The sequence below is a fragment of the Symphalangus syndactylus genome, chromosome 3, assembly GCF_028878055.3.
Source record: "Symphalangus syndactylus isolate Jambi chromosome 3, NHGRI_mSymSyn1-v2.1_pri, whole genome shotgun sequence".
Classification (NCBI taxonomy): domain Eukaryota; kingdom Metazoa; phylum Chordata; class Mammalia; order Primates; family Hylobatidae; genus Symphalangus; species Symphalangus syndactylus.
In genome coordinates, this window is record NC_072425.2 from 16428143 (window position 1) to 16456103 (window position 27961).

The following is a 27961-nucleotide window of genomic DNA, read 5'->3' on the forward strand; positions in this document are numbered from 1 at the left end:
GGAGAAGGGATATTCCACATCACGCCTCCCACTCTCTGCAGCCAGGGAAACAGATCCTAGCGCCCAGTTTCCAGGACCTGAAATCTAGTGTGTTCCAATCAGGTGCACTGATGGGGCCGCTCCTGCAGCTCAGGGGGCTGGAGACGGGGAGGGACCTCCAGGTTACAAGAATCGGACAGGCTGACCTTCTAAAAGTGCAGCTGTAGGGGGCTGTTCCAAGTCTCTTGCTCTGTTCCCTAACATGGAGACCCTGACCTCAGGAACTAGTGAGAGTTGGTCACACAGCCTTTCTGGACAGCACTCAGACCCCAACACTGGCCTTAATTTGCACCCAGACCAGCTCCTCCCCATAGTCCCAACACGGCTGCTCCCACTCCACACAAGCCCAGAGGGCCTCTACCTGCAGTAGTGCTGGAGAAAAGCCTGCCAGCCAGCAGGTCATCTACCCTCAAAAGAATGATGTGCACACCCTGTCCCCCAACACTGCTGGGACAACCTTTTGCCACTTTCATCTCCACACGGTGAGAGGAGAGAAATTCCACCTTAAATTATTGACATAGAATGAAAAGCAACATTTTGGGTGGGATGACGCTTTTGGTGGGATGTTAGTGCCCTAATTCTTTTTGGAGGTCTCCCTCCAGCAAACAAAGCTCTTTTCTCTAGGTCATGGGAAGGAAAGACCACAGAAAGGGGGCTCAGCGGTCTTATCTACGACACCCCCATTTTGGGTTCTGAGGCTGCTGGCTGCAGCTGGTGGGACAAAGCCTTGGACAGACGGGTGGGGATGCGTCCTGGGACACCAGACCCGTCAGCACAAACTGGCTCTGCCATCCCCTTCTCCAGATGGCTCTAATAGACTACCCCCTCTCAGATTGTCTGAGTGTTCACCCCCACCCCTCTTTGGGTGAAGGGTAACTCTGAGGCCCTAGGCTGAGGATGGAGAGGTTGTATCACAGACCACGGCTGGGGGGATATGAGGTGCCACCTTTTTCCAAGGATGAAGCTCCAAGCAAGGCTAGTAAACAACCTAGTCTTTTATTTGCCCAAGGCCGGCTGCTGCAAGCACTGAGGCCCCAAGACTTCCAGAAGGGAAGGGGAGGAGGGGCAAACCACTCTGCCTACCAGGTGCTGCCTGCCCCATCCTGCTTCCTGCAGGAGGTGGGAAGGGAGAGAAAATGGACATTTGCACCATCAAGTATCTCCCCAGTTTTCAGCCACTATAAATATTCAGTTCTAGAGGAGGAAACTGAGGCACACGGATCTCCCCAGGCTTCTACTTGCTAGTCCAAGGTTTAACTTACTCCCTCCCCTCATCTCTACCCCCAGCAGAATGAGCTGTAAGCAGCCTGGGGAGGGTCTCAGGAGCCCATCTGGTGGCCTGTGGAGGGGGGGCAGGCCAGCCAGGGTCAAGGGCTAGGGGTGGGGGGAGCAGAAGGAGGGGTGTGGCTGGAGGAGCAGCTGCTGGCGGTCGGGGGGGAGGCGGGAGTCAACACTCAATAGGGGACCCCAGCTGGGGTTCCATACTGATAGCAGTGGGGGACAGGCAGAGCCTTCAGCTGTCCAGACAGGGAAATTGAGGCTGAGAAGCCTCCAGTCTTTGGGTAGGGAGGGGCCTTCCTTCAGCTACTCAGGTCCATTCATCTTCCCCATGAAGACGCTGGCTCTGGGGCTGGAGCACCTTGTCAGCGGCCACTCCATGTTTAGACTGAGGTACAAGGAGTGGAAGGCAGCCAGGTCACCTGGCCACAGAGCCTCCTTCCACTCTTGACAAACCAGAGGGGAACCCTCCCCCACCACAGCTGCTGGAAAAAGGAGTGCTGGGCTCTGGCACCGTCTGCCTTCCGCTGCTCACGCTGCTCACGTGCTTGAGAAAGGCTCATTTTTAGCACCTGGCCTCTTTTCCCTGCCTGGAGGGAGCTTGGGGGACAGAGCAGGGAAGAAGGCAGGCAAGAGGGACAGGGAGACCTGGAAGCAGGGCCCAAGGGGATGTCTGATTGCTTCGTTCTCCCCTCTATGGGTGCCCAGGCCCAGAGAAGGGCCCTCAGCCGCCGTGCAGAGTGGAGATGAAGAGGACGCTGTCCTGGTCCTGAAGCTGATAGTCCAGCTCACCCTGGTGCGGGAGAGAGGGGAGCGGGAGACCCTCAGAGCCACCTTCCCAGGTCCACCCCAGGAGTTGGGAGAGCAGGGGCTGAGGACTGGCTGCTCTGGAAGACACAGACTCTACCAGAAAAATGGGTATCCTATACCTCAACTTGCAAATCTTCAGGATGGAGGGGTACTCCCATGTCCCCAGCTACCCATCCCTTCCTCACCTGGAGAGGGAGACTCCAGCAGCCTCAGTGTGGGGCTGGAGTCGGGTGGAGGATTACCCAGCCACTCTATATGTGCCTGAGGAGAGGCCCAAGGCTTTCCCACTGAAGCAGCAAGGGCAGGGGCTGGGGGAGGGATGTCCCCCAAGGTACTGACCAGTAGCTCCCAGTCGGCATCGTTAATCAGCACCAGAATTCCTGGCCGCCTGTGGGAAAGATGGTGATGAGTAGCAGGGAGTGAGAGGCAGGAGGCAGTAGCACAGAGGAAGAGAGGCTGAGAGCTTTGGGCTGCAGGAGAGTGTGCTGGGGAGCCTTCCTCCTGGGGTCTGGCTAAAGATCTCCGAGGAAGGGGAGGCTGGTCTGAGTGTGAAGGAAACCAGGTCAGACAGTCATGCATGGTCTTTGTAGCCAGATGGAAAATGGGTGCAAATGCCAGCCAGCACCACCACCCGGACCGTGGGCGGGTCATTTTGTTTCTGAGTATCAGGTGCCTCATCTGAAGATGGGATAAGTGACAGTGTCTATCCCACAAGGCCTATACGAAAACGAAATGAGCTGATATGTGTGGAGTGCTTGCCACACTGTCATGCTAACCATTAGTGGGACTTTTCCAGGGGTCTAATCTTACTCTCGTTAGCCCTGGAAAAGAACTTCGGCTTTTTTTTAGGCCTCTGCATGCCCATCCTGGAGAGAAGGCTGTTTTGCCTCTTCCGAATCAGTTGCCATGCCACATGGCAATGCTCACGTGTAGTCCTGCCTGGCATAAGGCAGGGTAGGTCAACATTTGGTCAGGCAGCTTAGCCTGGCTCCCACTGGTAATAGCCCAAGGAGCACTGCTGGCCTTAGAGGTGGCCTCCAGGACCACTGGACCATGACCTGAAGGAGGGCTGATCCCCTAGGACCTGACAGTGACCTATGCTTCGAGGCAAATAAGTGAGCCTCACAACTGCACCGGCCACCTTTCACATGGGGGACTGGCCTTGTTTTAGAAGTAACTTCTTGGCAACTGGAACCGGATCCTTTCCAAAGAGACTGCACTGGGCTTCTATGGGGTGTCCCCAGTGAGTGTGTGCGCATGTGCATGGGTGTGTGCACGCACAGAGTCAATGACTCCTTGGAATTCTAGACCTGTGCTGCATTGTATGGTAATCTACTAGCTGCATGTGGCTATTTAAATTACAATGAAATAAAACAGAATATTTAGCTCTTCAGTAGTACTAGTTACATTTTTTCCTCAGCACTTTCTGTGTAGAGAGTAACTGAGGCCCAGAGAAGCGAAGTAAGTCGCCTAAGGTCCCATAGCAAGTCTGTGGCAACCAGAGGGCAGAATCCAAGTTTTCTGAGAAATTCACCAGGCTCCTTTCATCTGGGATTTTAAAAATCCTCAAGGGTTTGGTTTAGTAACAAGAAAACTGAAAATAGATCTCAGAGCTGGAGGAGTCAGGGAGGAAGAAGGGAAGAACCGGATTCAGAGAAGGCCAGGACTGAACCCGAGGGTGGGGGCTCAAATATCCGTCCCTCCCTCCACCCCCTTCAGGGAAGGGAGGAGTGGGACTCACACGCTGTCTCCCTGGATGAACAACTCTGGCCGCTCTTTTAGCAAATTCTTCTTGATCCAGACGAGCAGGTTCCGGATGTCCCCTGGAGAGGAATGCACAGAACAAGCTCTTGTCAAACCCAAATGGCACCCGCTCCCCCCCAAAGCCTTGCCTGGCCCAGAAGGAAATATACACGGGGTTTAGAGGGCTTCTTTTAGACCAGGCTGTGATGGCCCATGAACTTGTAGATTCCAAAGGTGAGGAAACAGGTTAGGACAGGCCAGTGACTTGCCAGGTGAATCTTCAGAGAAAGCTGCACCTGGCACTGCTGAAGTCCTGGAGAAGAGGCAATGGGATTTACCTATAGTGGGGGGATTCAAGGCAGACGGCAGGAAGACTGTCGCATCTAAAGGGTTAGGAGACAGGCCCCTACCCACAAGTCCTGGAAGCCAGTCTCCAACTGCCATGGCTGGACTTCTGAGAGGACCCTGAAGAGCCCCCTCCACCTTTATCTCTCCAGCCAGTCCCAGATGGGGAGGACTCGGCTTTGCTCTTGGAGGGGTCTGCATATATTTCCCTTTGTGAGGGGAAAAAAACAATTGCTGAGCTGATAACATCAGTTAATTTCCTCTGGCAGAGGGAGAGAAGGATCATTCACCAGCTAGGGATGCTGACAAATCCCTGCTCCACTCCCCCGCCACCACCCCGCGCTTCCAGAGCCCTCCACACCAGTGGTGGCCAGAGGTTCGGGTGACAGGGCCTCTCCTGCTCAGCTAACACTGAGATCTGCCTCCTTGTGGTTCTGGGGGAGCCACCAGTCTCTCTGTATGTCATGTGGAGGCTCAGAGCCACCTGTCTCCAGGGTCACCTGTCCTTTCCTAGGGGCAGCAGTATCGCGCCACAGCACACAGCAATGTGGCTCTATAAACACCTCAAAGCCTATGGTCCTCAACTGTCCGCCCCTGACACAGGGCCATTCTCCTGAGGCTGCGGAGTTCCTTCTCATTCCCTTAGACGAGTTGAGGATAAAGGTTCTAGGGAGACAACTCGCCTCTGGGAAGCCAGCAGACGGGTTGGGGTTAACCACCCTCATCCCGAGTCAGTGTCCAGAAGGGTCTGCTGTCCTGGACTAATGCCTGAGACAAAGCTCAGGGCTAAGCTGGAGAAGTCCCAGGTGAGGCCTTGGTTTTCCCACCTGGAGTCCAGAGTGTACGCAAGGGAAAGGCTGCTAGGACTCAGGGAGACTTTGCTCTGCCCTGTCTGGGCCTGCAATGTGGCACGCACACACAGCGCCAGCCTTGGGCAGGGAGTTAAGGCACGCTGGCTGGCACGCGTGACCCCTCGCTCTGACAGGCCTGCAGCCTGGATGGTACACTTTGCTTGGTGCCAACTTGCCTGGATCGTACGCCAGCAAAGCACAGGGCCATGGGCAAAGTGTCCATGGACTGAGACTGCCGCGTTTCCATTTTAATGTCTCCTTTTAAACAAAGCAGATCGGAGTCTTCACGGTCCCTGGAGCAGGTATGGGATGGGGAAAATGCTGCCTCCAACTAGCTGCCGCCCACTTGGACTCCTGGCTGGGTTCCTCCCCGAGGTCTGGGTTTCAGAGGTTTCCCCTTGGCTCTGAATCCCCTTGGCCTCCATCTTGGCACTGTCTGGTGGGCCGCCAACCCATATATCTTGCGGCCGCTCGATAGAGTCACCGGGGTCTGACACATCCATCAGCCAGCCCTGGCGGGAGGGGGTGTGCCTGTGTGTGTGGAAGCGGCGTGAAGGTCTGGGCAGTGCCTGGCTTGCATGGAACCAGGACTCAATTAGGGGACAGCCCTGGCTCCCTCCAAAGGGAAGGTGCTTCTGCTCCACTCTAGATAGGCCTGGGGGTGGGGGAAGGGCTAGTGGTCATGGTGGGGTCATCCAAACGTTAGCACCAGCATGGAGTCCCAGAGAGACGAGCTGGGGGATGAGTCTGCTGCCCAGTGCAGGCTCATTTATCATGATGCTCCTATTTGCTGAGGTCACTCCCTCCCTCTTCTGCCGGCCCCCCAACCAGGCCTGCCCACATTTTTGATAGCCTGTTACCATGGTGAGGCTACCGCATCACCACCCGTATTGTTCCCCCATGCCCGGATTTGGGGGTGGGGAGAGGGGGAACTCATGGCTCCCTTCGCAGGATGCAAGGGCCACTCGGCCTGGCCTGAAACACACCCCCAGGGACATCTTGCTAGGGTTGCTGAGGCACAGACAATATGCAAATAGCCTCCAAGCCAGATGGTCGGCTTCCAAAGGCGCCCAGGGGAGGAGGAAGGGTTAAGCAGAGTCAGGGGCTGGTGGCTTGGGGATGGATGGCTCTGGGATAGATGGGGGCTGGAGACTCTCACTTTCACCTTCCCACTCTGTGTCCTCTTGTCTTCCCTCTCCTACCAGGGGCGGTCTCCCTCCTGAGATCCCATGTGATCACACAGGAGAAAAATATTTATTGAACAGCTACTATGTGCAAGGTGCTAGGGAGATGGTAGTGGGCAAGAGGGACACAGAGCGACCTACCCTCCGGGAGCTAGAGGCCAGCAGGGGAGACAGACCATACTTAATTAGTTGTGACAAATGCTATCTCCTTCATCTGGGATCAGGAGAGGCCTAACTGAAGGTGTTAAACAGTGAAGCTCAGGTCTGAAGGATGAGTGGGGTGGGGAGCATTCTGGACAGAAGGATAACACATGGGAAGGCTGGGGCAGGATGGAACGGGCAGGTTCAAGGTAGCAGAACAGAGAAGGTAAAAAGCTCAGCAGAAGATGGGGCCAGGCCTTGAGAACAGGCCTGCTCCCATAGGGGCCTCTCCCTCCTAGTGAACCTCAGTGGTATCTCCCAGGTATGTGCTTCCTGGGAACCAGGCCCCACTGCCCAGGCCTGTGCTTCCATGTGTCTCTGACTGGACACTTGAATCACGATCCAGCTCAAATGTATGGCACTACCATTACCATTACTTGAATGGACAACTGGGGAGGTAGGGAGGGAAGGAGGGAGGAAGAAAGAGATTAAGAGCATGGACCCTGGAGTCAGAAAGGCCTGGTTTTGAGCTGGACCCCACCACTTCCTAGTTCTATGACCTTAGGTAAGGAATTCTTAGAGCCTCGGCTTCCTTTTTTTGTAAAATGGGGATGTTAACATTGTCTCATAGGGTCATTGTGGGGAATCAAATAGACGATATATACAAAGCTCTCAGCACCGTGCCCTGCAAATCAACGTGTAATTACTCCAGGATCCAGAGGAAGAACCTATACCCCTCGCGCTCTCTGGGTTTCTGCACGCTCTGCCCAGTGGCCTGGCACTCCAGCTTTAGAGGGCAAGGTAAAGCCAACCATTAATCAGATAGTGCTGGGACTGGCTGGGGTTTTCTGTGGCATCCCGTATCTTCCCATCAGAAGCTGGAAAGGGAATGAGGGGACTGGGAGAGTAGTGATGGGTCCTAGATACTGACCTTCCTTCTATGTTAGATGTTTGAACCCATAAGATGTAGGGGTTGGCCAATGCTCCCAGTACAACCCAGGTGGTAGGAATGACACTCTGAGGCTGCAGGTGCTGGCGGCCAGGCTGCCCCCGGGCACACAGCACCAGAGGAGGGAGATGGGCACCTAATACAAGGTTTCCAGTGCAGGATGCCTTGGCACCTGGCCTGTCCATTGGGGGCAGAGCAGGTGATGAGAGCTGCTGCTCTATGGTGGAGTGGTTGAGTTCTGAGTCTACAGCCAGAGGACCTGGGCTGTGTGCTCGATGGCCTTAGCTAGGAAGTCACTTCATCTTGCTGTCTCAGTGTCATCCTCTGACAAGCAGGGATAATAATCCAAACACCAAGAGCTGCTGAGGATTACGTAAGGCACAATGCCCATAGCAGGCCTGGCAGTGTCACACACACAGGACACACTCAACAGATGGCTGCTCTGAGCTGTAAGCCCACAGTGACTTCAGATTCCTCATCCTCTGGGCTCCAGTACCTTCTAAAGGCTGCTGCCAAAGGGAGGATACCCATCGTGGAGAGCACGGACGCAAGCTCCACCAGAATCCCTTGCCCCAGTGGACTTGTCCTCCTCTGGGGGACACTGACTGCCCACTGTGGGAGGGCCCCAAAGGGTGTCAGCCTCAGCCTCGTGGGACTGAAACGCAACAACCTCCAAGTCGTATCTGATATTGACTCGCAGGCGTAACAGACCCTCATCCAGCCTCTTTGAACACCTCCAGGGACAGGAGGTCAGCTCCTCTGTGGAGCGGCTCTCTGATTGTTAAGAGCTCTTTTCTCCCAAGCAGAAATCTGTCTTCCTGTCATTCCCACCCACTGGGCCTGAATGGTCCACGGGGACCATGCCAACAAATGCACCCCCTCTTCCCCAGGATGGCCCTTCAGATTTGGAAGAAAGGATCCCCTAAGTCTTCTCTTCCACAGGTTAAACTGCCTCTGTCCCCACCAAGTCCACCAGGCTCCAAGACGGGCTCTTCGGGGAGCCCACCCCAGGCCTCAGTTGAAAAGGGAAAAGAAAGAGCTGGCAAGGGGGGAGTAACAGAGGAGAGGGGGTGGAGGGAACATCAGAGGGGCCATTTACAAGTGAATGGAGGTAAGAATGGAGCAGTTTGTGGGCTAAACTGGCCTCAGAAGGAGGTTTACAGATGTGCGAGGGGACCTCCTCATTGTTTAATTAAGCAGAAAGTGGATCTTTTCAAAAGCAATTTTGCACAGGGACTGGGAGGGGTGTGAGGAGGGGGGAGGTGGAGAGGGGATCAGCAAACAGGCCCTGAGAGCACAGAAAGGAACAGCTGGCCCCAGAGAGGCTGTGAAATGCATGCTAAGCAGTTTAAAGCGCCCAGGAGCTCCTGCAGCTCCTGCCCTCCCTCACCAGCCACCCTTTAACGCAAGTGGAGCAGGCAGAGGAGGCACAATGGCAGGGCAGGGGAAGACAGGCAGAGAAAGGTGAGGCGGTCATGTCTACACTTGGGGCCTGGGCAGGGGGCCTTGGGTCAAAGGGATGCTTGAATCACAGAGGCCAACTCCCAGCAGCCGCAATACCCTAAGCTGGTGGGTGCCTGCCTGGCCGTTTCAGCGAGATGGCTGTTAAGACATCCCTCCTCTCGCACAACTTCTTACTGGGTCAGCATACTCTGCTTCACAGAATTGTATATACTTGGATCTTGAAGAAACTTTTCTTACAGCTGTCAAAGAGACAACCAGCTCAATAACGTACAAAGCGAGCCCAACCTCCCATCTTACAGATGGGGAAGAAAGAGGCTGGCAGGAATAAGTGATGTGCAACTGCGCGTGCCAGCCTTCCTCTCCCGCAGCAGTCACCCTCCCTCAGGGCTTGCTCATCATTTCTCCCAAATTGGCTGGGTTGGAAGCTCTCCCCTGGCCTAGGAGCCACGAGTTCCCTCATTTGTGAGGCGTGTCACATTCTGAAATCTTACGGCTGCTATTATTTCTGCTGGAACCTCCAGGACTCACTTGGCCAAGTGGCAGCCCCTAGGCTGGGAAGGCTGCCAGATGACATATCTGGGCATGGACTTGGGGGAAGGGTAAGACTCCTAGCAGCACCAGGCCCCTGACCCCCAGATGGGCTCACATGTGCCAGGGTGAGGCCTGGCAGCTGCTAACCAGCTCTGTTGGTGACCTAGGTCACCAACCTAGGTTACCATGGGTCTGCTGCGTGACCCATGCCTCTGGGCACAACAGGAACCAGGTGTAGGGACTCACAGCGAAGGGGCCAAAGACTAAGTGGGCCACTGTGCCTTCCCTCCCACTCCCCTCCTTTCTTCCCAGAGTGGGGATAGGCCCCTGCCTGTTCCCTGAACAGTGGCTGGAAGATGAGGGATAAAAAAATCTGAGTCCCAGCCCAGCCTCCCTACTTGGTAACTCTGGACAGGCCTCAGGTCCCTTCCTCCTTCTCTTTCTCTTTTAGGGGTCTCTTATCTCTTGGGGTCATCTGAAAGTTGAAATAAGTAACTGTTGAACTCATGAATAAATAAAGGAAGGAAAGTGTAAAAACTGGAAAATATAAGATGTTAGAGTAATTCAGGGAGCCTCTCGGGATAGATGGTGATGGGTTAGTGGCAAAGTGCCAGGACTCTGAAATTCAGTGGACTGAAAGCTAGTTCTGAATCCCAACTCCGCTATTTAAATAACTCTATGACTTGGGGTGAGACCTCTGACTTCTCTAAATTTTAGTTTCTACCTTTTATTTGTTTTGTTTTTTGTTTTTGGGGCGGAGTCTCGCTCTGCGCCCAGGCTGGAGTGCAGTGGCAAGATCTCGGCTCACTACAACCTCCACCTCCAGGGTTCAAGCGATTCTCCTGCCTCAGCCTCCTGAGTAGCTGGGATTACAGGTGCCCACCACCATGCCCAGCTATTTTTGTATTTTTAGTAGAGATGGGGTTTCACCATGTTGGCCTGGCTGGTCTCGAACTCCAGACCTCAGGTGATCCGCCTACCTTGGCCTCCCAAAGTGCTGGGATTACAGGAGTGAGCCACTGCACCTGGCCTTGGTATGTTACCTCCTTAAAAAGACCTCTGCTGACCACCTATTAGTCCTATTCAAGTACCCTTTTGTTCTCCTCATGCCAATTACTAAAAGTTGTAATGATGCAGTTATACATTCATTTGTTTACTTGTTTATTCCCTGGCTCCACTCCCATTACACTGCTAACTCTACTAGGGCAAGGACCACATCTATTTTGCTCACTAATGAATATCTTAGTACTGTGATGGCACAAAGAAGGCACTCGAAATAGATTTACCAACTACATGAAAGAATAAAGTACTTTGGGGCTGGGCGCGGTGGCGGTGGCTCACACCTGTAATCCCAGCACTTTGGGAGGCCGAGGCGGGTGGATCACGAGGTCAGGAGATCGAGACCATGGTGAAACCCTGTCTCTACTAAAAATACAAAAAATTAGCCGGGCATGGTGGCGGGTGCCTGTAGTCCCAGCTACTCGGAGAGGCTGAGGCAGGAGAATGGCGTGAACCCCGGAGGCGGAGCTTGCAGTGAGCCAAGATCGCGCCACTGCACTCCAGCCTGGGCAACAGAGCGAGACTCCGTCTCAAAAAAAAAAAAAAAAAAAAAAGAAATTCGTCATTCGAAACATAGTGGAGGCCGCAGCAGTCAGGGACATTTCTGAAGCGAGCATCTTAGATGTCTATATGCTTCCCAAGCTGTATGTGAAGCTACATTACTGTGTGAGTTGTGCAATTCACGGCAAAGTAGTCAGGAATCGATCTTGTGAAGCCCGCAAGGACCGAACACCCTCACCCTGATTTAGACCTGCAGATGCTGCCCCATGCCCCCACCAAAGCCCATGTTAGGAGCTGAGTTCTTTTTTTTTTTTTTTTTTTTTTTTTGAGATGGAGTCTTGCTCTGTCGCCCAGGCTGGAGTGCAGTGGCGTGATCTCGGCTCACTGCAAGCTCCGCCTCCCGGGTTCACGCCATTCTCCTGCCTCAGCCTCCCAAGTAGCTGGGACCACAGGCGCCCACCACCACGCCCGGCTAATTTTTTGTATTTTTAGTAGAGACGTGGTTTCACTGTGTTAGCCAGGATGGTCTCGATCTCCTGACCTCGTGATCCGCCCGCCTCGGCCTCCCAAAGTGCTGGGATTACAGGCGTGAGCCACCGCGCCCGGCCTGAGTTCTTAAAGACTGAAGACAGACTATTCTCTGGAGAAAAATAAAATGGAAATTGTACTTAAAAAAAAAAATACAAAAAATTAGCCGGGCGCAGTGGCAGGCGCCCGTAGTCCCAGCTACTCGGGAGGCTGAGGCAGGAGAAAGGCGCGAACCCGGGAGGCAGAGCTTGCAGTGAGCCAAGATCGCGCCACTGCACTCCAGCCTGGGCGACAGAGCGAGACTCCGTCTCAAAAACAAAAACAACAAAAAAAAAAAACAAAAAAAACCATACAAAAATTAGCCAGGTGTTGTGGTGCCTGCCTGTAATCCCAGCTACTTGGGAGGCTGAGGTGGGAGAATTGCTTGAACCCAGGAGTGGGGGGTTGCAGCGCGCCAAGACTGCACCACGGCACTTCAGCCTGGGGAGACAGAGCAAGACTCCATCTCAAAAAAAGAAAAAAAAAGAAAATTTGTGGGTTTTCATGTCAGACAAACTCCAGAGGAAATAAATAATAACTTGCGATATTTTAATAAACTTCCAGGCAAGGTCTTTGAGACTGAATCTTTGAGAAGCTTCTTCTGAGAGCACTGTGTGCCCTCCCAAGGCTGCATGGCCATCTGTCAAACTAAGGAACAGACACCTTTAGCATCCCATGTCTTCCTCGACCAGGGACACACAATCCTGACACTAAACCCCAGCCACAAATCCCCTCCCAGCTCAATGTGGGCAGTGCCCTGCTCCTCAGTAAGTGTCCCCCAGCCTCCACGTGTGGCAGACAGACCCCACCCTGTGCCACTGCTCTCCAACCTGAGGGAGGGACAGAGAGGTGTGGCAGCCAGTGAATCTGAGCAATGATAATTGATTCCTGGCAGATGTGTGTCCAGTTCCAGAAGAATCCTGCCAAATCTCACTTGACCATTTTCTTTTTTCTCCCCATACATATTCTGCTTATGTTTTTTTGGTTTTGTTTTTGTTTTTTTTTGAGACAGGGTCTCACTCTGGCACCCAGGCTGAAGAACAGTGATCATAGCTCACCGTAGTCTCGATCTCCTGGGCTCAAGCAATCCTTCAGCATCAGCCTCTAAAACAGCTAGGAACACAGGTGCATGCCACTATGCCTGGCTAATTTTTTTATTTTTTTGTAAAGACCAGGTTTTGCCATGTTGCCCAGGCTGGTCTCAAACTCCTGGGCTCAGGTAATCCTCTTAACTCAGCCTCCCAAAATGTTAGGATTACAGGCATGAGCCACTGTGCCTGGCTTATTTTCTTTTCTTTTCTTTTTTTTTTTTGAGATGGGAGTCTTGCTCTGTTGCCCAGGCTGGAGTGCAGTGGCATGATTCGGCTCACTGCAACCTCTGCCCCTCTAGGTTTAAGCAATTCTCTGCTTCAGCCTCCGGAGTAGCTGGGATTACAGGCGCATGCCATCATGCCCGGCTAATTTTTTTGTATTTTTAGTAGAGACGGGGTTTCACCATCTTGGCCAGGCTGGTGTTGAACTCCTGACCTCGTGATCCACCCGCCTTGGCCTCCCAAAGTGCTGGTATTACAGGTGTGAGCCACTGTGCCCGGCCAACACCTGGCCTATTTTCTTATTTCTTTTTCTTTTTTTGAGACGGAGTTTTGCTCTTGCTGCCCAGGCTGGAGTGCAGTGGTGCGATCTTGGTTCACTGCAACCTCTGCCTCTCGGGTTCAAGCAATTCTCCTGCTTCAGCCTCCCAAGTAGCTGGGCTTACAGATGCCTGCCACTGTGCTAGCTAATTTTTGTACTGTTAGTACAGACAGGGTTTCATCATGTTGGTCAAGATGGTCTCAAACTCCTGACCTCGTGATCCGCCCGCCTTGGCCTCCCAAAGTGCTGGGATTAAAGGTGTGAGCCACCACGCCTGGCCTGACTTGACCATTTTCTACTGCCCACCTCCAGGAACCTCATTTCCTGTCTCTTAATATAACTGATGCCCTCTTCTCCCCAGAAGTATCTCAGTCATAGGTGGAGACTGGAATCCCATCCCTGAGCCCTTGCTAGAATCCACTGCTAAGGTTACAAAAGATCTGAACACCTGCCATATCCGGTCCCCAGCCCCTAGGCTATCCTGACAGTTACCCAGCCAAAGATCTGCAAGTTAATTCTTTAAAACCTCCCAAATTAAAGGCAGGGATTGACTTTTTTTTTTTTTTTTTTGTGACAGAATCTTGCTCTGCCACCCAGGCTGGAGTGCAGTGGCGTGATCTCGGCTCACTGAAACCTCTGACTCCCAGATTTAAGTAATTCTCCTGCCCCAGCCTCCTGAGTAGCTGGGATTACAAGCGCGCACCGCTATGCGTGGCTAATTTTTTGTATTTCTAGTAGAGATGGGATTTCGCTATGTTGGCCAGACTGGTCTGGAACTCCTGGTCTCAAGTGATCCGCCCGCCTCGGCCCCCCAAAGTGCTGGGATTACAGGTGTGAGCCTCCACACCTGGCCTGGGACTGGCTCTTGTTCATGTCTGTCTCCACAGTGATCAGCACATGGTCTGCTACACAGAACGTGCTCAGTGTATATTTGTTCAAAAAAGATTAACAAGTTTTTTTTTTTTTTTGAGATGGAGTCTTGCTTTGTCGCCCAGGCTAGAGTACAGTGGCGTGATCTCGGCTTACTGCAATCTCCACCTCCCGGGTTCCGGTTCAAGCAATTCTCCTGCCTCAGCCTCCTGAGTAGCTGGGATTACACGCACGTGCCACCATGCCCAGCTAATTTTTGTATTTTTAACAGAGACGGGATTTCACCATGTTGGCCAGGCTGGTCTCGAACTCCTGACCTTGGGATCCGCCCACCTAGGCCTCCCAAAGTGCTGGGATTACAGGTGTGAGCCACCCGGCCCGGCCGTGTAGACTCTTGTTTTTATTCCTCTGCCTGCTAGAGAGGCAGCTTAGCACACGGGTGCAGAACACAGGCCTGAACGGAGCTGAGTGTTCCCCATGGACCAACTCCTGTTCAACGGCCCCAAGAGAGGGGTTCAGAAAGCCAATACTCACAGGGTTCCTCCTGTCCAGGCAAAGTGACTCGATGTTTCTTAATACCGTCAAACAGGAGCTCCGCACCACCTCTGCAAAGGAGGACCAGAGAAAAAGACAGCCAGGTGAGCTCCTGCAAATAGGAAGAGGTAGTGGAAACAGAAAACTGAGGGTAGGGCTGGTAATGAAGCCTGAGAGAAGCAGAGACTAAGGTGCAGAAACACCCTGGGTGCAGCGACTAATTCTTTTTTTCCCCTTTCTTTCTTAGAGATAGGTTCTTACTCTGTCGCCTATGCTGGAATGCAGTAGTGCAATCATAGCTCACTGTAACCTTGAACTCCTGGGTTCAAGAGACCTTCCTGTTCAACCTCCCAAGTAGCTAGGACTACAGGTGCATGCCACCATATCAGGCTACTTTTTATATTAATATTTATGTTTATACTTAATTTTATTTTATTCTGTTTAGTCTCACTCTGTTGCCCAGGCTGCAGTGCAGTGGTATGATCTCAGCTCATAGCAACCTCCACCTCCCAGGTTCAAGCGATTCTCGTGCTTCAGCCTCCCGAGTAGCTGGGACTACAGACATGAGCCACCACATCTGGCTAAGTTTTGTATTTTTAGAGAGAGGGTTTCACCATGTTGGCCAGGCTGGTCTCAAACTCTTGACCTCAGGTGATCCGCCCACCTTAGCCTCTCAAAGTGCTGGGATTAGTCATGAGCCACCGCGCCTGGCCCATACCAGGTTAATCTTTAAATTTTTTGTAGAGATGGAGTCTGGTTATGTTACCCAGGCTGATCTCAAACTCCTGGCCTAAAGCAATCCTCCCACTTCAGCCTCCCAAAGCGCTGAGGTTACAGGCACAAGCCACTCTGCCCAGCCCCAGTGACCAATTCCTAAATATGACTTTTAATGTGGTAACGTAGGATATAATTTTTACTAATAATCAAGTACCGGCTAGGTGTGGTGGCTCACACCTGGAATCCTAGCACTGTGGGAGGCCAAGGCAAGATGACTGCTTGAGGCCAGGAGTTTGAGATGAGCCTCAGTGAAATAGAGCCTTGGTGACATAGCAACACCCTGTCTCTATGTAATTATTATTATTATTAGGTGCCCGGCAAATTATTATTTATTTTTGAGACAAGGTCTTGCTTTGGCACCCAGCATGGAGTTCAGTGGCACAAACTCCTGACCTCATGATCAACCTGCCTCAGCCTCCCAAAGTGTTGGGACTACAGGCATGAGCCACCGTGCCTGGCCTATTTATTTATTTTTTGAGACAAGGTCTCACTCTGTCACCCAGGCTGGAGTGCAGTAGCGTGATCTCAGCTCGCTGCAACCTCAACCTCCTGGGTTCAAGCAAACCTCCCACATCAGCCCCCAAGTAGCTGGGACCACAGGCATGTGTCACCACACCTGCCTAATTTTATTTTTATTTTTTGTAGAGACAGGGTCTCCCTATGTTGTCCAGGCTGGTCTTGACCTCCTGGGCTCAAGCAATCCTCCCAAAGTGCTGAGATTAGAGTTGTGAGTCATCATGCCTGGCTCTGTCTCTAATTATTAAAAAAAAAAAAAAAATCAAGTACCCAAATTTGCAGACTCTTGTTTTTACTCCTCTGCCTTCTAGAGAGGCAGCTTACCACACAGGTGCAGAACACAGCCTTTGGAGCTGCTGGCCCCAATGTGAAGCCCAGGCTTCACCTCTCCTATGTTGAGACCTTAGATGTGTGACTCAATCTTCTTTTTTCTTTGTTATTAAGATACTTTGGGGGCCAGACACAGTGGCTCACACCTGTAACCCTAGCACTTTGGGAGGCTGAGAGGGGAGGGAGGATGGCTTAAGTCCAGGAGTTCAAGAGCAGCCTGTGCAACATGTCAACACCTTGTGTCTGCAAAAAGTACAAAAATTAGGTGGGCATGGTGGTGTGCGCCTGTAGTCCCAGCTACTTGGGAGGCTGAGGTGGGAGGATCACCTGAGCCTGGGAGGTTGAGGCTGCAGTGAGCCAAGGTCACGCCACTGTACTCCAGCCTGAACGACACAGTGAGATCCTATCTCAAAACTAATAATAATTAAAAAATATTTTATAACAGAGATGAGGTCTCACTATATTGCCCAGGCTGGTCTTGAACTCCTGGGCTCAAGCAATCCTTCTGCCTTGGCCTCCCAAAGTGCTGGGATTATAGGCGTGGGCCACCATGCCTGGCCTTGACTCAATCTTAAGCTTCAGGCTTTCCATCTGGAAAAATGTTGAGGAGCCACTGTGAGGCACTCTGGAGACCCTGTGCATCTAGGGGTTTCCTCTGGCTAGATGATGGTTTGAAATGCTCCTGCCCATGCCACCTGCTGCTGACCTGGTGGGCACATCACAGTGCTGGAGGCTGAGAGTCCATGGGGCCTGGCATCAACTAGGAACAACTGTTCACATCGCCTCACCATTTATAAGATGTTCCTCATCTCATTTCATCCTCAGGGAGTCCCAGGGAAGAAGGGAGGAGGTAGATATTATTAACTCACTTTGATAGAAAAGCAGACTCAAGCCTAGAGAGGTTAAGCAACTAACTTGTCCAAGGTTAGACAGGCAGGGGCTGAACTATAATTTGAGTCTAACTGATTCCTGCTTAGCACCAGCAGGCTGGTTAGAAAAAAACAGGACTTCTCAAAGGTCAGAAAGCCTCTTGAGGGCAGAGTTTGGTTCATTTCTGTGTCCCAGCACCTGGCCAAGAGAAGGCGGGGACTGCACAGATGATTGGAGCCAAGTCCAGAAGCTGAGGCTTCTGAGATGAGTGCCAGGGTTCTTTCAGCGCCCCATGCTGCTTCTCCCTCTGGGTCTCCCGATTCCCATCTCAGACTTCTTGTGGATCTTAACTGAAAAGGCCTTACCAGACTTTTGAAGGATGCGATGTCTTCTACCCCACCACCCTTTCCCAATTTCAGGGAACAGAGATGTCCTGAGACAGCCCGCTGGGAGGCAAAGGCAAGGCAAGCATTGTCATGGGGAAAACATGGGGCGACTGTCATCCAAACAAGGTCACGCTTTGTTGATGCAGAAATGTGGAGGGGGAGAGGAGGCCCATCTGTGGCCGCGCACAGGGCCATTTCAGCTGCAAGCCTGCACAGAGCCTCCATTTATCCCCTTCCAAGAGCCTCGTTTTCTCCTGGGTGGGGGTTGGCACATGCAGCAGCTGGGGTGGGGGAGGGTGACAGGCAAGGGGCTCAGGAGTTGGGGGTCAGAGAAGAGGGATGAGAACTGAAGGCACTGGGACTCAGGCAAACAACCAAGACTGGCCAAACCTGGTGGTGCCAGGCTCAGAGGCCGAGGCTGTTTTTCCCTTTACAAGTGGATGAAGGGAGAACCAGTCTTGCTCAGAGTGACCTGTCACTGCTGAATTCACTGGCCCTCAAGGGAGGGGTTGGCATTTCTGCTGTCAGCACATCTGGAGTGGGGGAAGGTGCATGCCCAGCCTCAAGAGTGATTCAGGGAGACAGACAAGGGGCCTGTTCTAGCCCAGGAGAGACCCAAGGCCAGACTCTCTTATGTCTTATAAGATCTGCTATCCAAACTCAACTGACATATCTCCATCTTCCTTCCACCCCCCAATTCTTGGTGGATGTGTTTGTAGATACCAGTGACAGGTATAGATATTCTCAAAACCGCCTTCACTTTTTCTGATGTATCTTCATCTTTTAATCTTCTGTATATACACATATATATACATGTACATATATATTTTGTTTATTTACTTCCTCTCCACCTGCTGGGCTGCAAGCTCTGCCTAAAACAGGGCCTGGCACATGGTAGACACTCAACAGATATCTGCTAAAGGAAAGGAAATGCCCATTTCTCCCAGTTCTTCTCTGACCTCAATGACATTCCCTCCTTTTGCCAATACCTCCCCAACTTGGGAAGGAGGAAGAGGGGTGGGACAGACAGAATTCCATATCTGGGCCTTTACAACATGGACCACAGGGACACAAAACACAACTATATTACATACTTTGAATCCTGCGTGACCTGAGAAAACACTCTGCTGAGAACAGTTCAGGGGGAAGACAAAGGGTGGCAGACCTGGTCACTGACAAGAAGGTAGGTGTTAGGGGCCTTTCAGAGGGTCTCTGGAGGAGCTGGTAGGGCAAAGAGGACTATACCTGCTCAGGAGGGAGACTCTTCCAGGACTGGAGTGGGAGTGGGGCCACTAAGGGACAAAAGGGAGAAAATGATGGGCGTGTTAGCCTTTGCAAATTTGCTCCAGTTCTGGATAAGGGTGAATCATGTCTGCTAAGATACATAGGAAATGAAAGAAAGGTCAGGGCAAAAACGCACATCAACACAAGGACAAAGAGAGAAGGAACCTGGGTTGAGCATCATGTTGGGCATTCCTGCTTCCTGAGAAGCTGCAATTTTCATAGAACGCTGTGCTGTGATAGGAGGTGATAGAAGGTAGGTGGGTGGAGGAATGTTGTGCTGCCTTGCCAGGGGTCATTATTGCTCTTGGAGGTAAGGGAGACTGAAGTTAGAGATGATTGGGTCAGAAAAAGGGCAATTGTGCTGGTGTGTAAGCTCTGGAGAGCAATGGCCCCATCTTCCTCACATGACTTCCCCACTGAGCTAGCACAGTACCTAGCAGAGACATTCTTGATAAACAAAGACCATGTCTGACTCATGAGGATGAAAGGCAAGTTGTCCGCAGATAAATCTTTTTTTTTTTTTTTTTGGTAGAGATGAAGTCTCCCCATGTTGCCCAGGCTGGTCTCGAATTCTTGGGCTAAAGCAGTCCTCCTGCCTCAGCCTCCCAAAGTGCTAGGATTACAGGCATGAGCCTCCATGCCTGGCCCAGATAAATCTTAACACAGCAGTCTGTGGCTTCTCTCTTTCCAGCTCTGCTGAGGCATGTCAAGGAAGCAGGGATCCTCCTAGAATCCCAGGCTTTGGGGAGTGTAGCCGGGCCAAGGGTCAGTGAGGCAAAACAGTGAGGAGTCCAGACCAATACAGTTCTAATTGGATCCAAGCAGCCAGATGATATCAATTAAAATGCACTTAGTCATGAGACTTACCCCCCTTCCAAGGGGCAGAAATGCTGAACGCTGTAGGGCACGGACAGACTTCTATTTATCTTTGTATCCTCAGTGTCTGGCTTGCTGCCTGGCACATGGTAGGCACTCAATAAATGGCTGGTGAATGAACTACCCAATTAAAGGAAAACATGAAAGAAATGGGAGGCATCCAATGAGAAGGCACTGGGCAGAGGTTTTAGATTCCCATCCCGGACTTTTCCTTTCACATAGACCTTGGCTTGTTTATCTATACACACACACACACACACACGCACGCACACACACACACACCCCTACCTATTCCCTCTTTTCCACGTGATACTGCAAAGTACACCACCCATCTTTCAAGGCCTGTTTCTTTGCCTTCTCTCTAAGCTCTGCAGTTTATCTCAGCTTTAAAACCATATGACAAATCTGTTTGTAGAAAGCACAAAATAGTGCCTTGGGTAGGCTTCCTCCCTGCTCTGCGTTTCTTCAGTAATTGGTGTGTGTCGCAATTTCTGCATTTTTCGTCTTGTGTATACTATACTGTCCCTGTTAGTTCCCTTCAGTGTGATTTCTTATTTGTCCCCGTCTCTCCACCTGACTCAAGTTCTGCAGAAGGCACTCAGCCAAGTTTACTGACTGTCCTGAAGGAGGCTGAGGTCTGTTTAGCATCCTCAAATCTTGGGAAAGAAAAAGAAAAAAGTCCCGCCCTGGCCACTACATCCCACGAGAAACAAGACCTTAATAACAGTGTAAAAAGAAACTGCTGCCCAAAGAATGAAATCAGTGGGTGGAGAGTGGTCCTTCTAGGTTCTAGGAGCTCAGATGCCAGACAGATGGGATTGGTCCGAGATAGGAATGGAAAAGAAGATAGAGAGGCTGCCTCCTAACAGTCACGACCTTCGACTCCGGCGGAGCACAGTGCACCGAAGGGTACACAGAGAGCATGTCCCTCCCAGTGTGCGCCTCTATTTCCGGACAGACGGCCTCACTGCCAAGGGAGACTGGCCTCTCAGACTCTCCTAGGCGGGTAGCGTAGCTCACAGCGGGCACTGGGACACCCAGTGATTCGGCCGTGTCAGGCCCCACGGCAGAAGGAAAGGAATTCTGGGCCCGACGACTTCAATCCATCCCCACGGCGCCCCAGCTCTGTGACTCACCCGAACTCCACCTCCACTGACAAGGGCGCTGCCATGTTGAGGAAGCCGAGCTCGCAAGAAACTCCCCTCAACTTCCGGCGCGCCCGCAAATTTCCGGGCGCCTCCGGGCGCCGCAGACGGAAGAGGCGGTGCCCAGGGATCCAGCTTCGTCAGCTGTTGGAGGAAGTCATGGAGGGGAGGGGAGGGGAGGGGAGGGGAGGGGAGGGTAAGGGGTGGCAGAGGGAATATCACTGAAGCTGTTGGGGCTGTGAATCGATCTCCTTCCGTCTTTCACCGACTGGGCTCAGAGACCCAGGGTGGGAAGCGCCTTGTACGGGACCACAAGCAGGCGGAGGAGAGCCCCCAGGATTTTTGTGACGTGACTGTGAGCCACGTAACTGCTTATCTTGCTTGAGTTAGAATCTGTTCAGTCTGCACACCGCTTGGGCGAGCCCATCCACTCGTCCGGTTGGAATTATAAATGACTCCCAGATCTTTATTTCCGACCCAGAATCTCTTCTGAGCGGGCGACTCGCTATCCAGCCGCCCCCTTTGCTGTCGATTTGGAAGTCACTTGTTCAACAGCTGTTCATTGCGCCTCCCTGTGCCAGGCATTTTGATCGGTGCTAGTGGTAAAGGGGATGGGCAAAGTTCCTGCCTTTAGGGCACTCACAGTCTAGCGGGGAGACTAACTGTAATCAAATAAGCATACTAAGACATATACAACCTCAAACTTAAATAAAGGAACTGAAGTTACAGGAACTTCAAAAAGAAAACTGAGTAGACTGGACTTGCTGAGCTCTAAAACCTGAGTAAACTAGGTGGCTATGAGGGGAGAGAAACCTCTAGGAGCATTCCAGTGAGGAGGACAAAAGGCCCAGAGGGTCTGGGTGAGAACATGCTGGAACACGGAGAGGAAGGTGGAAGTTAGGGAGCCTGACTTTCATCCATCTAGAGATGGAGCTGCAAAGGTGCGCAGGGGCCAACCCCTGTCTTGTAAGCAGATAAACATTTCAGTCTCTAGGAGCAGTGGGAGACTACTGAAGGGTTTTGGGAGACAGTGACATTTTAGAATTGTGTTTTAAAATATAATTTCTGGCTGCAATATGGAGAATGATTTGAGGGGAATAAGGAAAGAGACAAGGAGACCACTGGAGCCTGTTGCAAAAGCTCAGGCCCGGTAGCTCACGCCTGTACTCCCAGCACTTTGGGAGGCCGAGGCAGGTGGATCACGAGGTCAAGGGATCAAGACCATCCTGGCCAATGCGGCAAAACCCTGTCTTTACTAAAAAAATACAAAAATTAGCTAGTTGTTGTGGCATGTGCCTGTAGTCCCAGCTACTCGGGAGGCTGAGGCAGAAGAATCGCTGGAACCCGGGAAGTGGAGGTTGCAGTGAGCTGACATCGAGCCACTGCACTCCAGCCTGGTGACAGAGCAAGACTCTGTCTCAAAAAAAAAAAAAAAAAGCCCAGGGCAGAAATGGAATGAAGTTGGCCAGGCGCGGTGGCTCATGCCTGTAATCCTAGCACTTTGAGAGGCCGAGATGGCCAGATCACGAGGTCAGGAGTTCGAGGCCTGTCTAGCCAACATGGTGAAACCCCGTCTCTACTAAAAATACAAAAATTAGCCAGGCATGGTGGCAGTCTCCTGTAATCCCAGCTACTCCGGAGGCAGAGGCAAGAGAATGCCTTGAACCCAGGAAGCAGCAGAGGTTGCAGTGAGCTGAGATCGTGCCACTGGACTCCAGCCTGGGCGACAGAGTAAGACGCTAAAAAAAAGAAATGGAATGAAGTAGATGTCCCATGGGTATCTAAACACCAACACTTCCAAAACTGAACTCAGCATTGGTAGAGGATGATGGTGTAGCCTAGTGGTTAAGGGCAGAATGATGTAACAGTTAAGATCTAGGAGTTCAGGTGGAATGGGTGTGGTGACTCACACCTGTAATCCCAATGCTTTGGGAGGCCAAGGCAAGAGGACTGCTTCTGGCTGGGAGTTTGAGACCAGCCTGGGCAACGCAGCAAGACCCTATGTCTGTAAATGTTTCTTAAAAAATCAGCCAGGCATGGTGGAGTGTGCCTGTCCCAGCTACTCAGGAGGCTGAGAGGGGAGGATCACCTGAACCTGGAGGTCAAGGCTGTAGTGAGCCGAGATCATGCTATTGCACTCAGCCTGGGTGACAGAGTGAGACTCTGGAGTGCAATGGCATGATCACAGCTCACTGTAATCTTGAACTGCTGGACTCAAGGGAACCTCCTGCCTCAGCCTCTAGAGTAGCTGAGACCACAGGCACTGATAAAGTCCTTCCTTCCTTCTGGTCCACCACGCCCAGCTAATTTTTTAAATTTTTTTGTAGAGACAGGGTTTCATCATGTTGCCCAGGCTACTCTCAAACTCCTGGGCTCAAGCAATCTGCCTGTCTTGGCCTCCCAAAGTGCTGGGATTACAGGTGTGAGGCACCACACTGTGCCAAAAAAAAATTTTTTTTTTTTTTTTTTGAGACGGAATCTCGCTCTGTCACCCAGGTTGGAGTGCAGTGGCGTGATCTCGGCTCACTGCAAGCTCCGCCTCCCAGGTTCACACCATTCTCCTGCCTCAGCCTCTCCGAGTAGCTGGGACTACAGGCGGCCGCCACCACGCCTGGCTAATTTTTTGTATTTTTAGTAGAGACGGGGTTTCACCGTGGTCTCGATCTCCTGACCTCGTGATCCGCCCGCCTCGGCCTCCCAAAGTGCTGGGATTACAAGCGTGAGCCACCGTGCCCGGCCTTTTTTTTTGTTTTTGAGACAGATTCTTGCTCTGTCACCCAGGCTGGAGTGCAGTGGCATGATCTCGGCTCACTGCAACCTCCGCCTCCCAGGTTCAAGAGAGTCTTCTGCCTCAGCTTCCCGAGTATCTGGGACTACAGGCATGCGCCATCATCCTGGCTAATTTTTGTACTTTTAGTAGAGACGGGGGTTTCACCATGTTGGCCAGGCTGGTCTCGAACTCCTGACCTGGTGATCTGCCCGCCTCGGCCTCCCAAAGTGCTGAGATTACAGGCATGAGCCACTGCACCTGGCCTGGCCAAAGAATTTTTAATTAAAAAAAGTTTTTGTAAAGATCCAGGAGTACAACTGCCAGCTTTATATGCAGGCCCCGGCCAGGCACAGTGGCTCATGCCTGTAATCCCAGCACTTTGGGAGGCCAAGGTGGATGGATTGCTTGAGGCCAGGAGTTCAGAACCAGCCTGGGCAACATGATGAAACCCCATCTCTACCAAAAGCCAGGCATGGTGGTGCACACCTGTAGTCCCAGCTACTCAGGAGGCTGAGGCACGAGCTGGGAGGTGGAGGTTACACCACTGCACCCCAGCCCTGGGTGACAGAGTGAGACTGTCTCAAATAAAAATTAAAATTAAAAATTAATATATCTAGGTCTTACTACTTTCTAGCTGTGTCTTTGGGCAAGTCCCTTAACAGCTTTGCACCTCAGTTTCCTCATCTGTAAAATGGGGATAATAACATCCCAACCCCATAGGGTTGTAGTGAGGACTGAGTAAGTTCTTGGCACAGTGCCTCTTTCCTAAAACAGGTTCTCTCAGCTGGGCGCAATGGCTCATGCCTGTAATCCCAGCACTTTGGGAGGCCGAGGCAGGTGGATCACTTGAGATCAGGAGTTCGAGACCAGCCTGGCCAACATGGTGAAACCCATCTCTACTAAAAATACAAGAATTAGCCAGGCGTGGTGGTGCACGCCTGTAATCCCAGCTACTTGGGAGGCTGAAGCAGGAGAACTGCTTGAACCCGGGAGGCTGGACTGCAGTGGCACAACAAGAGAGCTAGACTCCGTCTCAAAACAAACAAAACAAAACAGATTCTCTCTGCGTTCCCCATCTCAGGAATACCACTAACACCCACCAAAACACTCAAGTAAACACCCAAATTACCCTAATTTTCCCTCTCTCATATCCAAACAGTCACCAAATTTGGATGAGTCTCCCTTCTTTTTTTTTTTTTTGAGATGGACTCTCACTCTGTCGCCCAGGCTGGAGTGCAGTGGTGCGATCTCAGCTCACTCCAAGCTCCGCCTCCCGGGTTCACGCCATTCTCCTGCCTCAGCCTCCCGAGTAGTTGGGATTACAAGCGCCTGCCACCATGCCCGGCTAATTTTTGGTATTTTTAGTAGAGATAGGGTTTCACCGTGTTAGCCAGGATGGTCTCAATCTCCTGACCTCGTGATCCGCCTGCCTCAGCCTCCCAAAGTGCTGGGATTACAGGCGTGAGCCACCGCACCTGGCCAAATCTCCCTTCTAATTTAGCATACCTCCCCCGTCCTCCAGCTCATCACCTCACCTGCACCTGCTTCCTCTCTGGCCTACCTGCCTCCCACCTCCTCTGGCCTTGGCTTCATTGTACAAATCAACTCCATGGACAGCTTTGAGCCCCTTCAATGTGCCAGGCCCTGTTCCTATAAAACAAGGACAAATGAGACACTGCCCTGGTCCTGGGAAAGCGGAGGACTCATGTGGTACACAGAAAGCCTCACCCTCACCATGCCATGTGACCCATCCCTCTGTGGAACTCAGTTTCCCTATTCTGTGAAGAGGTTTGGGACCAAATGATCTTCTAAGGTCTTCTATGCAAACATATTCTAAGATTCTTCTACTGGACTGTAAGCTCCTTCTGGGCAGAAACTTTTCCTGATTCATCTTTGATTATAGCAGGTAGTGCGGAACTTTGTACTCTATGGGGGTTTGCCAAGAGCTTGCTGAATGAGTAAATGAATGAGTGATATCAGTCCCCTGCTCAAAGTCACTTAATGGCTTCCCTTTGCCAACAAGCTAAGGGCCTACCTAGAAGGCATACAGAGCCCTTTACAGCCTCTGATTCCAACCCACCTCCGTGTCCTCTGACCTGGAAGCTGCCTCCCAGAGCTGGAAGGAGCACATGGGAGCATTGGAAGAGCTTCATCCACCTGACAACATTCACTGAGAACCTATTACACAGCGGGGCCAGTGTTGCTGCTGGGAACACAATGATGAACAAAATCTGTCGGTTGGCCGGGCGCGGTGACTCAAGCCTGTAATCCCAGCACTTTGGGAGGCTGAGGCGGGCGGATCACGAGGTCAGGAGATCGAGACCATCCTGGCTAACACGGTGAAACCCCGTCTCTACTAAAAATACAAAAAAAAATTAGCCGGGCATGGTGGCGGGCGCCTATAGTCCCAGCTACTCAGGAGGCTGAGGCAGGAGAATGGCGTGAACCCTGGAGGCGGAGCCTGCAGTAAGCCGAGATCACGCCACTGCACTCCAGCCTGGGCGACAGAGCGAGACTCCATCTCAAAAACAACAACAACAACAACAACAACAACAACAACAAAACAAAACACCACCACCAAAAAAAACCTGTCGGTAGGCCAGGTGTGGTGGCTCACGCCTGTAATCCCAGCACTTTGGGAGGCAGAGGTGGGTGGATTACTTGAGGTCAGGAGTTCGAGACCGGCCTGGACATGGCAAAACCCCATCTCTACTAAAAATACAAAATTAGCCAGGTGTGGTGGAGCACACCTGTAATCCCAGCTACTTGGGAGGCTGGGGCAGGAGAATCGCTTGAACCCAGGAAGGGGAGGTTGCAGTGAGCCGAGATTGTGTCACTGCACTCCAGCCTGGGCGACAAAGCCAGGCTCCGTCTCAAAACAAAACCCCAAAACCTGTGGGTCTCCTTGCCCTCCTGGGGCTGATGTTCAAGGAGACCACATAGAGGGAACCACAGAAGACAGAGCAATCCATGCTATGGAGGGAGAACACGGGGCTTGTGGGAACCAGAGGAGGTCCCCAACTTAGTCCTGGGGTCCGGGAAGGCTTCCCACAGGAAGTCACATGGAAGCCCAAGTTTAAAGCAGGTGTTGGGAGTCTATGCACAGGGCCAGAGACACTGCCTGCCTACTGCAATCTCCCAGGCAGGTGGTCCTCCAGCTTCTCCTGGCATAGCCCAGAGATTGGTAAGCTCTTTGGGTAAACCAGCCCACTCTGTGGATGCCCAGCTATCACTGATAAAGTTCTTCCTTCTAACCCAAGCCTACCCCATTCCACCCTTTAGTTAGTAACGATATTAGCATAACACCCATAATCTTTCTTTCTTTTTTTTTTTGAGATGGAGTCTCGCTCTGTTGCCCAGGTTGGAGTGCAGTGGCGCAATCTCGGCTCACTGCAAGCTCCGCCTCCCGGGTTCACGCCATTCTCCTGCCTCAGCCTCTCCGAGTAGCTGGGACTACAGGCGCCCGCCACCACGCCCGGCTAATTTTTTTTTTTTGTATTTTTATTAGAGACGGGGTTTCACCGTGGTCTTGATCTCCTGACCTCGTGATCCGCCCGCCTCGGCCTCCCAAAGTGCTGGGATTACAAGCGTGAGCCACTGCGCCCGGCCTCACCCATAATCTTTCTTTTTTTTTTTTTTTTTTTGAGACGGAGTCTTTCTGTGTCCCCCAGGCTGGAGTGCAGTGGCGCAATCTCGGCTCACTGCAAGCTCGGCCTCCCGGGTTCACGCCATTCTCCTGCCTCAGCCTCTCCGAGTAGCTGGGACTACAGGCGCCCGCCACCACGCCCGGCTAATTTTTTGTATTTTTTTTTTTAGTAGAGACGGGGTTTCACCATGGTCTCGATCTCCTGACCTCGTGATCCGCCCGCCTCGGCCTCCCAAAGTGCTGGGATTACAGGCTTGAGCCACCGCGCCCGGCAATCTTTCAAAGATTATTTATTGCACGCCCACTTTGCACCTGCCAGGTGCATTACATGCACCCCCTAATTGACTCCTCACAGGGCCTCTTCGTGATCCCTTTTTCACATGAGAGCACTGAAGCTCCAAACGGTGGCTTGCCTGAGTACCCGTAAGGCCTCAGCCCCAGGCTTTTGTGCCCTTGGGATCCCTGCCCCTTATACACTGACCTCACTGCCTCCCCTTGGACTAGCCTCACCCAAATGCTTTCCCTTTGGGTCCACACAGAACAGGGGCTTGGGCCCCATTCCCTGCTCCCTCCAGCAGGCCGGGCAGCCCGGGCGTAGGCCTCCGTCCTCTCTGAAGCTCGCAGGGAGACAATGGCGCGGTCGGTTGGGGAGGCGAGGGCGCGGGTACCCCCCTGCCTGCTGTCCTTTGTCTTCCCGCCTGCTCCCCTCGCGCGCCCCGGGAGGCTGGGAGGCGCCTCTCGCAGGCTTCCTCCTCCCATTCTTGTGCTAATTGGGTGTCAAGCTGAGATCAGTGGGAAAGAAATCCGCCCCGGCTCGGGTTAAACTGCCGCCAAAGACGAGGGCTGAGCCCAGAATATCATTA

The 27961-nt window shown here is 52.2% G+C and overlaps 1 protein-coding gene across 3 annotated transcripts; it reads right to left on the minus strand.

Moving 5' to 3' along the window:
• Positions 1 to 1016: 1016 nt before the first annotated feature.
• On the minus strand, positions 1017 to 27872 carry URM1 (ubiquitin related modifier 1). 3 transcript variants are annotated; one of them, XM_063635936.1, is made up of 6 exons: positions 27609 to 27872; positions 20674 to 20826; positions 14499 to 14610; positions 3869 to 3950; positions 2467 to 2515; positions 1017 to 2110 (listed from the first exon to the last, which is right to left on the minus strand). In XM_063635936.1, the coding sequence occupies exons 1-6, from the start codon at positions 27855 to 27857 to the stop codon at positions 2042 to 2044; spliced, it is 714 nt and encodes a 237-aa protein (XP_063492006.1). In that variant the 5' UTR covers positions 27858 to 27872; the 3' UTR covers positions 1017 to 2041. The 3 variants fall into 3 exon arrangements, with proteins under 3 accessions (XP_063492006.1, XP_055126923.1, XP_055126922.1); XM_055270948.2 differs by lacking the exon at positions 27609 to 27872 and having other exon boundaries at positions 14499 to 14569; positions 20674 to 20822; XM_055270947.2 differs by lacking the exon at positions 27609 to 27872 and having other exon boundaries at positions 1017 to 2515; positions 14499 to 14569; positions 20674 to 20822.
• Between the last annotated feature and the right edge of the window lie 89 nt (positions 27873 to 27961).

What these genes read in the sequence shown, in the direction of transcription:
- URM1 (XM_063635936.1), bottom strand. Translation starts at nt 27,857, where the DNA reads ATGGGAGGAGGAAGCCTGCGAGAGGCGCCTCCCAGCCTCCCGGGGCGC. An exon ending in TCAGTGGAGGTGGAGTTCGG is followed by an intron (nt 14,611 to 20,673) that starts GTGAGTCACAGA and finishes TCCTATTTGCAG; the next exon opens with GAGCTCACCTGGCTGTCTTT. An exon ending in GCCTGGACAGGAGGAACCCT is followed by an intron (nt 3,951 to 14,498) that starts GTGAGTATTGGC and finishes ATTCCTCTCCAG; the next exon opens with GGGACATCCGGAACCTGCTC.